Here is a 10,190-nt window from a genome sequence, read left to right as displayed (position 1 = left end):
CAAGGTCCAAACTGGGGCAAGCCAAAGAGTGAGGAGGAGCGGTGGGAGGGGCCCAGAAGAGGGGGATAAAGGAGGCCAGGCTTCCACAGACACCCAGCACTCACGATGGGTTAGGTTTGAGTTGGGGTCAGGAGGGGTGGGAGTTGCTGTGGCTGGACACTTATGGGCAGAGTTGAGGTTAGACTTTAGAAGGAAGAAAATCCTCACGAGGCCATGAGTGCACACCAGAACTTGGACTTTGAAATGCTGACCCAGGCACCCCTTCATGCCCTTTGCTCCCCCGTTGCCTTGCTGGCTCCTCAGGAGACCGGGTCAGTCTGGACCTTGCCACTTGGTGATCCTGGCTGCCACTGCACAGAGACTATGGAGCTGTGGAGGCAACTGAATCAGGCAGGACTGGTGCCCCCTGGGCTGGGCCTGCCTCCCCAGGCCCTGAGGGAGCCCCCCGCAGTGGGGAGAGCTGGCCAGACCCTCACATCTCCAGGGGCAGACACTGCAGGCGCCAGGGAGGGTCTGCTGTGGCTCTGGGAGGAGCTGGTGAGTGAAGTGAGGGGTTTGGAGATGCAAGAGATGGGGCACAGATGGGGGCAGGGAGCGATACTTGGTGATTGAAGGGCAACAATGAAGTTGTAGGGGGCCAGAGATGGAAGGACAGAGATTGAGAGACAAGAATGGAGAAACAAGCAGAGAGAAACAGAGACAGAGATCCAAAGAGAGAGAGACAAGAGTAGAGAGAGACAGGGACAGTGAGACCCAGAAAGGGAGAGACATAGAAGGCAGACATTGAGACTCATTGAATCTGAGACAGAGACAGAGACAAACAACAGTGGGGAGAGAGCAGAGAGAGAGAGAGACAATGGGGGAGGCACAGAGACACAGGATGAAATGGAGAGACAGAGGCTGAGGCCCAGAGAACCTGGGAGAAGCCGGCTGGCCGGCAGGCAGGGTCCAGAGCACAGTGAGGACCTCGCCATGTGCTGCAAGCCCTGGTATTATCTATCCGTCTATCTATCTATCTATCTATCTATCTATCTATCTATCTATCTATCTATCTATCATCTATCTAATTTATTTAAATTTTATCTATTTATTCATGAGAGACACAGAGAGAGGCAGAGACACAGGCAGAGGGAGAAGCAGGTCCCTGAAGGGAGCCCAATGTGGGACTCATCCCAGGACCCCGGGGTCATGACCTGAGTCACAGGCAGATGCTTAACCCCTGAGTCACCCAGGTGCCCCAACAGGCCCTGATTGTTAAAGAGAGGCTGGCCTGTGGCCCCCATTAAAGACGGTGGAGGGGGTGGGGGTGGGGCACAGAGAGAAGGATTTGGCTCTGAGCACAGCAGGGGCAAGTGGGGATTTCTAGGGAAGGAGAAGGTGGGGGTCAGGTGGGAAATCTGAAGCCAAAGCCTCAGGGGGAAGCGGGCATCCTCTGGCATAACTTGCTGGAGGCAGGTCAGGGAGATTGGAGATGCGACCTGGGTGGGGGATGGGAGATGAGGAACCAGATCAGGTACTGGGAGTGATCAGATGTGGACGATGGGAGATTAAAACCGGATTTTACAAGGAAGTGCACAGATGGGCCCAGGAGAAGGTTTAGGAGTTGGGCTAAAGTTCGGTCAAGCAAAGAATCTTTGCCAGGACTCTGAGCAGGTTTGGGGGTTGGGGGGGGGCACGCTGACCCCGCACCCACCCCCCACCCGCCCTCTGGGGTTGGATGCCCATGACTCCCCCTTCCCATTGGCAGGGACACCTTCGCCAGGTGGACATCCAGCTGCTGGGTCAGCTTTGCAGTCTGGGGCTGGAGATGGGGGCGCTGCGGGAGGAACTGGTCACCTTCCTGGAAGAGGACGAGGAGAGCCTCATCGAGGAGGAGGAGGAGGAGGAGGAGGAGGAGGAGGAGGCTGAAGGGAAGCGGAAGGAGGGACACCTGGGGGCCTCCTGCTCAGCTCTGAGCTACCAGCTCCCAGACTTCGAGATGACGATCTGAGGCCCTGCCCGGTGCTTCTGAGAGCCGCAAGAATGAGATGCAAATATATGCAAAGGAGGGGGTATTTGCAGGTCAAATCAACCTCCCTACCTGGATTGGAAATCAACATGCCCGTTCTTGAGCAAATGCCTTCTCTGGAGATTTCTGCATCTAGACCAAGGAGCTGGCCTGTGAGCTGTGGGTGTTTGCAGCTGATGTGGGAGGTTTGCCGAGAAACCCCCCACAGGTGTATTTGCAGGTAAACTGCCGGCGTGTTGCTGGGGACATGTGGGTCTTTGCAAATAGGATGGGAGATACTTGCCAGTGATCCAATACGGTGATCCAATACGGTGGCCACTGGGCCCTTGAAATGAGGCTAGTCTGAACTGAGGCGTGCAAGGGCTTAGTATGATGAAAAGAATATAAAACATTTCAATAATCCAAAGAATTTGTTGAAATGATATTTTCCGCATAATGAGATAAATAAAAATATTACTAAAACGAATTTCACCCAGGTATTGAACAATTTTTTTTAATGTGGCAACATGTATATAATAAAATTTACCATTTTAGCCTTTTTAAGTGTACAGCTCAGTGATAGTAAATCCATCCACGTTGTTGTACAACCATCACCACTGTCCATCTGCAGAACTCTTTGTCTTATAACCCTGAGACTGGACCCATTAAACAACTCCCCAGCCCTTGGCAACCAACATCCTACTTTCTTGTCCACTCTAGGAACCTCATAGCAGTGGGATCACACAGTATTTGTTTTTTTGAGTCTGGCTTATTTCACTTAGCTTGATGTCCTCAAGCTTCATTTGTGTTGCAGAGAGGCAACATCTCCTTCCCTTTTGTGGCTGAATAATATTCCTCAATAGAAACACACCACATTTTTGTTAATCCATTTTTCTGTCCATGGGCTCTTGGGTTGTTTCCACCTTTTAGCGACAGTGAATAACTTTCCTATGAAAGAGGATATATGAATATCTGTTCAAGTCCCTGCTTTCAATTCTATGGGGTATGTGTCCAGAACTGGAATTGTTGGATCATATGGGAATTCCACATTGATTTTATTTTATTTTATTAATTAAGTTATTTATTTATTCATGAGAGACACAGAGAGAGGCAGAGACATAGGAAGAGAGAGAAGCAGGCTCCCCACAGGGAGCCTGTCAACCACTGAGCCACCCAGGCGTCCCCATGTTGATTTTATTTTTAAGATTTATTTTTTTTATAAAATAAGATGAAACCAGAGTGGGAGACAAACCATAAGAGACTTAATCATAACTAACTGTGGGTCACTGGAGGGGATGTGGGTGGGGGCATGGGGTAACTGGGTGATGGGCATTAAGGAGGGCACGTGATGTAATGAGCACTGGGTGTTATGTAAGCGTGATGAGTCCCTGACCTCTGCCTCTGATACCTATAATACATTATATGATAATTAATTGACTTTTAATAATATTTTTTTTAAAATTTTTATTTATTTATGATAGTCAGAGAGAGAGAGAGAGAGAGAGAGAGGCAGAGGGAGAAGCAGGCTCCATGCACCGGGAGCCCGATGTGGGATTCGATCCCGGGCCTCCAGGATCGCGCCCCGGGCCAAAGGCTGGCGCTAAACCGCTGCGCCACCCAGGGATCCCAATAATATTTTTTAAAGAGAAAAAAGTATTTAAGAGAGAGAGAGTGTGAGCAGGGGGAGGGGGAGAAGGAGAGGGAAAGCAGACTCCCCACAGAGCAGGGAGCCCCACACGGGGCCGACCCCAGGACCCTGAGATCATGAGCTGAGCTGAAATCAAGAATCAGATGCTTAACCCACTGAGCCATCCAGACACCCTTCCCTGTTTGATTTTTTTAAAAAGATTTTTATTTATTAATTCATGAGAGACACAGAGAGGCAGAGACACAGGCAGAGGGAGAAGCAGGCTCCATGTAGGGAGCCCGATGTGGGACTCGATCCCAGGATCCCCCGGGGTTGCAGCTTGAGCCAAAGGCAGAAGCTCAACCACTGAGCCGCCCGGGTGCCCCTGCTTATTACATTTTGAAATACGACTGCTAGAAAATGTAAAATTATGTACGAATCTCCTGTTGTATCTCTACCGCATAGCACTATTTAGACGTTTGCAAACGAGATGTGGGTGTGAGTGAGCAGATGCACAGGGAGGGTTTCTCGAAGTTCCCAGCTTTGTTGCAAATGTGTCAGAGCTTCCCCTGCAGGAGGCAGGCAGATACCTGTGGATGGCGGTGGAGGAGAAGCCCACACGTAACTATTCCGGCCCTTAAATTTGCAGGAAAGAGGCCCTGAGTCAGCAGGTGGAGGGCTCCTGCCGGAGGAGAGACATCTCTTCAGGGGAGGCGTGTGGACATTCACAAAATCATTATTTCCCGGTGAAGACAAACAAGTGCTTACATTTTTGCAATTCTTCATCAGAACACTTTCTAGTTGGGAACGAGGATGTTCCCAGAGAAAGGAGATGCTGGCGGAAGAGGTGCTGAACCCCTGCCCCTGCCTACTTCCTCCTTAAAAACAACCTGCTGCTCTTTGTCCAGTGGGGTCCTTCAAGACTGGGGGTGGGCAGACGTGCAGGGGACTTAAGGGGCCCAGGATCCATCCCCAAACCGGTCCTCCCTTTCCAACCTTAGCCAGGTCTACAGCGGCTGGGAAATCTGCTGTGGGGGTAGGGAGAGTGTTGGCAGTCAGACCCCAGCTCCCAGGGAAGGAGAAAGACACCCCAAGAGGGTGCAAATGAGCAGAGCCCCTCTCTCTCCTGAGACGCTCTGGGAGGAAGCTGGGGGTGGTCTGGGGTCTCTGGGCAGCTCTGTCCAGAGTGGGAGTCACGAGGGCTGAGGCTGTGGCTCCAGTGCTACTGGGGCTGGGTTGCTTTTAGGAAGGAAAAGATGGGGGGGGGGGCCTGAGAGGGAGATGGGAGGGTGGGAGGGGCCCCCTGGGAGTGCATCATCCTGGGTTATCTGTGCGAGTCCTAAATCCAGTGGGAAGTGGAAGAGGAGAAGACACACAGGGGAGAAGACCACATGAAGACAGAGGCCAAGGTTGGCCCAAGAATGCCGATGGCCCCCAGAAGCTGGAAGAGGGAAGGAACAGAATCTCTCCCAGAGTCTCTGGAGTGAATGTGGTCCCGCTGATCCTTTGGTTTTGGATTTCTGGCCTCCAGAACTGTTGTAGGATAAGCTTTTTCTTGTTTCAAGCCACAAATGACCAAGCATGTGGTCATTGGTCATGGCAGCCGCAAGAGACTAATGCCCTGTCCCCCTCGAAGGCGAGAAAACCATCCCCCCAATAGGAATGGGGAGATCTGTCTCCTCATCATTATCTCCCTGGTCCCTCAGATCCTGTGGAGCCCTGAGGGGACACCGAAATGCCTGTGGATGTCACATCCCCAGCCCCCTCCCCTCCCCCCATCCTACTCTTGTTCTTGGCCCAAGCCCACCGTGCACAAGGACAGTCACTGTCATCCCTCCTGCCTTCAGACACAAGCACTTTTTGTGCAAAGGGCTCTCCCTTACATCTGGACCCTGGCATCTGCTGGAAGGACAGGACCCAGGCTTTCCCGGTGAGGAGCTGCTCAATGTCACCTCCAGTGGGGATAGGATAGGCTAGGGGATGATTTTTGCTGCCTCTTTTTTGAGGGTAATTGTAGATTTTTATATAGTCAACGTGTTGCATTGATTTTTTTTTTTTTTTGATGTTAGGATCATCTCCAATTTGGTCATTGATCTGGCCAGAGCAAATTCCAGGTGAATTTTTTTCTAAAGAAAGGAAACTCAAAACTGTCCCGTTGGGGATTAAAAGACAGTCAGGGCTCACCATTTCTTTCTATTTTATTTTATTTTATTTTATTTTATTTTATTTTATTTTATTTTATTTTATTTTATTTTATTTTATTTTATTTTATTTATTCATGAGAGACACACAGAGAGAGGCAGAGACACAGGCAAAGGGAGAAGCAGGCTCCATGCAGGGAGCCTGACGTGGGACTCGACCCCAGGACCCCGAGATCACACCCTGAGCCAAAGGCAGACGCTCAACCACTGAGCCACCCAGGTTCCCAGGGCTCACCATTTCCGTAGTTTGTTTGTGGCTTCAGCTGATGTGGCATTCACATGGGGGACTGAACACATCCGTATGCCCTGTGAAGCAGGGCTGGCTTCCTGGGCTGGCAATCTGCCATCACGTAGTCACTCAGGAGGGCCTGTGGCCAGGTGTAACACTCTGCTTTTGCCATCTTAAAATTATTAACGATTTTTAAGCGAGGAGCCCTGCATTTTCACTTTACGTTGGGTCCTGCCATTTATGCAGCTGGTTGCCCCAGGAGTGACCCACATGGACTCAGTCTCCTCTAGGATGCCACCATCCATGCAACGCACTGGGCAGCCACCAGGGGGCAGCACCACCACAGGGTTGCCTGGAGCGTGGGCCCTGAGCGCCACCAGCAGTTTGGCATTTTTTCTTTTGTTTGTCTCCTCTTAGGTCTCTGTCTCCACCCCTTTCCCCTTCACGGTCTCCCCAGCTCACAGAGGGAATGTGCTCCAGCCCTGATGTACTTTACAGATACACATTTAAAAAAAAAGATTTTATTTATTTATTCATGAGAGACACAGACAGAGAGGCAGAGACACAGGCAGAGGGAGAAGCAGGCTCCATGCAGGGAGCCTGATGTGGGACTTGATCCCAGGACTCCAGGATCATGCCCTGGGCCAAAGGCAGACGCTCAACCACTGAGCCACCCAGGTGCCCCTGCAATGCAGTATCCTTAACAGTAGTCACCACGCTGTGCATTATGCCTCTAGGACTTATGTATCTGGAAGATTTGATCTTTTGATCACCTTTACTCATCCCTACTGCCCCCTGCCCCTCAGGCAAGGCAACCCCCGACAGTTCTCTGTCAGATTCCACCTGTAAGCAAGATCATAGAGTATCTGTCTCTCTTTGACTCGCTGGCTGCTCTTAGCACAATATCCTCATCCATGTTGTCCATCCATGTTGTCACAAAAGGCAAGAGTTTCTTCCTTTTTGTGGCTGAATAATATACCATTGTATGAGATCCCACCTTTTCTTTACCCATTTATTCCTCAACAGACTTTTAGGATGTTTCTGTCTCCTGGCCTTTGCGAATGATGCCGCAGTAAACCTGGGGGTGCAGGTATGTTTTTCAGGAGGTGATTTCATTTCTTTTGGTCATATACCCAGAAGTGGAACTCTTAGATCAGATGATAGTTCTATTTTTAATATTTGGAGAACTCACCATATTGCTTTCTCTGGGTTTTTTTTTTTAGATTATTTATTTATTTGAGAGAGAGCAAGAGAGTGCACATGAGTGAGGGGGAGGGGCAGAGGAAGAGAGAGAGAGAATCCTTTTTTTTTTTTAATTTTTTTAATTTATTTATTTATGATAGTCATAGAGAGAGAGAGACAGAGGCAGAGACATAGGCAGAGGGATAAGCAGGCTCCATGCACCGGGAGCCCGATATGGGACTCGATCCCGGGTCTCCAGGATCGCGCCCTGAGCCAAAGGCAGGCGCCAAACCGCTGCGCCACCAGGGATCCCGAGAGAGAGAATCCTAAGCAGACTGTCTCCACAATCAGTCCGGAGCTCAACTCTGAGCTCAGTCCCAGGAAGCTGAGATCATGACCCTGAGCTGAAATCAAGAGTCAGATGCTCAACCAACTGAGCCACCCTGGCACCCCCAACTCTGGGCACCCCTCTTTCTATATTTTTGGGTATTCCAAATTTTGGATATTAATCCCTTACCAGACATATGATTTAAAATGTCTCTCCCACTTGGTGGGTTGCCTTTTCATTTCCTCATGGTTTCCTTTGCTGTGCAGAAGCTCTTCAGCTTGATGGGGTTCCACTTAGTGATTTTGACTTTCATTGCCATCCAAAAAAATCATTGCCAAGTCTGATGCCAAGGAACTTACTGCTTGTGTTTTCTTCTGGTAGTTTCATGGTTTCAGATCTTATATTCAAGCCTTTAATCCAATTTGACTGAATGTACATGGTGCTCCTGATGGAGCTCTCACTCTCCTGGATCCACTGCTCCAAAATTGTTGACACTTTGTCGGGTGGTTGTAACAGGAGGGCAGTGCATGCTCTTGAGAGTGAAAAGTCTTTACAATTGACCTAATTTGAGCCCATTGAATTCATATACCATTTCTGAATCTGAGTACTTTCACACCAAAGCAACTGATGGTGGGAGAAACATGTCCTCACCGGGAAAATTTGGCTTTATATTTGAAATAGTACATAAGGGGCGCCCGGGTGGTTGAGCGTCTGCCTTTGGCTCAGATCACGATCCCAGAGTCCTGGGATTGAGTCTTGCATCGGGCTCCCCACAGGGAGCCTGCTTCTCCCTCTGCCTGTGTCTCTGCTTCTCTCTGTTTCTCTCATGAATAAATAAATAAAATCTTAAAAAGAAATTTACAGGGCAGCCCCGATGGCCCAGCGGTTTGGCGCCACCTTCAGCCCGGGGTCTGATCCTGGAGACCCGGGATCGAGTCCCACGTCGGGCTCCCTGCTTGGAGCCTGCTTCTCCCTTTGCCTCTCTCTCTCTCTCTCCCCGTCTGTCATGAATAAATAAATAAATAATCTTTTAAAACAAATAAACAAACAAACAAATAAATAAATAAATAAATAAATAAAATTTTATAGGAAAGGAGCCAAGAACATACAGTGGAGGAAGGGCATGTAATATCTTCAGAAAAGGCAAAGGTTTTCTTTTTTTTAATTTTTTTAAAATTTTATTTATTTATGATAGGCACACAGTGAGAGAGAGAGAGGCAGAGACACAGGCAGAGGGAGAAGCAGGCTCCATGCAGGGAGCCTGACGTGGGATTCGATCCCAGGTCTCCAGGATCGCGCCCTGGGCCAAAGGCAGGTGCTAAACTGCTGTGCCACCCAGGGATCCCCGGCAAAGGTTTTCTTAAACACAAGGGAGCTTCAAAGGCCACACAGAACACCAGACTCAGGAATTTTCCAACCTGCTCATCTAAGTTGTCGCCCTCATCATCTCCTGTCCTCATTCTTTTTTTTTTATTTTTAATTTTATTTATTTATACATTTTATTTATTTATTCATGAGAGACACAGAGTGAGAGAGAGAGCAGAGACATAGGCAGAGAGAAGCAGGCTCCATGCAGGAAGCCCAATGTGGAACTTGATCCTGGGACACTGGGATCATGCCGTGAGCCAAAGGCAGATGCCCAACTGCTGAGCCATCCAGCCCTCCCCTCATTTTATTTATTATTATTATTATTTTAAAGATTTTATTTATTTATTCATGATACACACACACACACACACAGAGGCAGAGACATAGGCAGACGGAGAAGCAGACTCCATGCAGGGAGCCAGACGTGGAACTCGATCTTGGGACTCCAGGATCATGCCCTGGGCTGAAGGCAGGTGCTAAACCGCTGAGTTTTAATGAGTATTCGTATTTATTTTATTTTTGTATTAAAAGAGTATTTTAAATTAGGCTCCATGTAAGCATAGCACCCCACAGGGGGCTCGAACACACAACCCTGAGACCAAGACCTGAGCTGAGTTCATGACTTAGATGCTTAAACAACTGAGCCTAAGAACTCTTTAAAAAATATTTATTTATTTATTTATTTATTTATTTATTTATTTATTTATTTGAGAGAGAGAGAGAGAGAGAGGCAGAGGCAGAGGCAGAGGGAGAAGCACGCTCCATGCCAGGAGCCCGATGCGGGACTCCATCCCGGGACCTCAGCATCATGCCCTGGGCCAAAGGCAGGCGCCAAACTGCCGAGCCACCCAGGGATCCCTGTTTTTTTTTTTTTTTTTTTTTTTTTTTAATAAGTTCTACTTGGGGCCTGAGCCCACCATCCTGAGGAAAGTGTTTCATGCTCTAGGTATTCAGCAACCCGGTCGCTCCCTTTTCTTCTTCTTTTTTCCTTTCCTCCTTTCTGCCTTTCTTTCCTTCTTTTTTTTTTAATGTCACATCTTAGACTCTTTGGCTGTCTTGAATCCCTCAATCTGCCCCCCTCCCACACAGCTGCTCCTCTACCCATCTTTCCATCCCTGCTCAGCCCTTCTCTTCCCACCTTGGCCCCTCAACTCCTGAGAATCCCTGGAGCCTCGAGCCTCTTCCCCGTTATGGACTATGGAGGGACTCAGAGCCCCATGAGCTGCATGGGAGGCTGAAACGGGCTGGCTGGGAACACAAAATGAACC

General features: G+C 49.0%; 1 protein-coding gene across 1 annotated transcript; it reads left to right on the top strand.

Moving 5' to 3' along the window:
• The first annotated feature begins 298 nt into the window (after positions 1 to 298).
• On the top strand, positions 299 to 2,505 carry ERICH4 (glutamate rich 4). The gene is made up of 2 exons (XM_055311362.1): positions 299 to 537; positions 1,748 to 2,505. Exons 1-2 carry the CDS (start codon positions 364 to 366, stop codon positions 1,988 to 1,990), a joined length of 417 nt encoding a protein of 138 aa, XP_055167337.1. The 5' UTR covers positions 299 to 363; the 3' UTR covers positions 1,991 to 2,505.
• Positions 2,506 to 10,190: the final 7,685 nt, after the last annotated feature.

The sequence above is a fragment of the Nyctereutes procyonoides genome, unplaced genomic scaffold (genome assembly GCF_905146905.1).
Source record: "Nyctereutes procyonoides isolate TBG_1078 unplaced genomic scaffold, NYPRO_anot_genome, whole genome shotgun sequence".
NCBI lineage: Eukaryota > Metazoa > Chordata > Mammalia > Carnivora > Canidae > Nyctereutes > Nyctereutes procyonoides.
This window is presented reverse-complemented; position numbering and strand designations above follow the sequence as displayed.

What these genes read in the sequence shown, in the direction of transcription:
- ERICH4 (XM_055311362.1), top strand. Translation starts at nt 364, where the DNA reads ATGGAGCTGTGGAGGCAACTGAATCAGGCAGGACTGGTGCCCCCTGGG. An exon ending in TGTGGCTCTGGGAGGAGCTG is followed by an intron (nt 538 to 1,747) that starts GTGAGTGAAGTG and finishes TCCCATTGGCAG; the next exon opens with GGACACCTTCGCCAGGTGGA.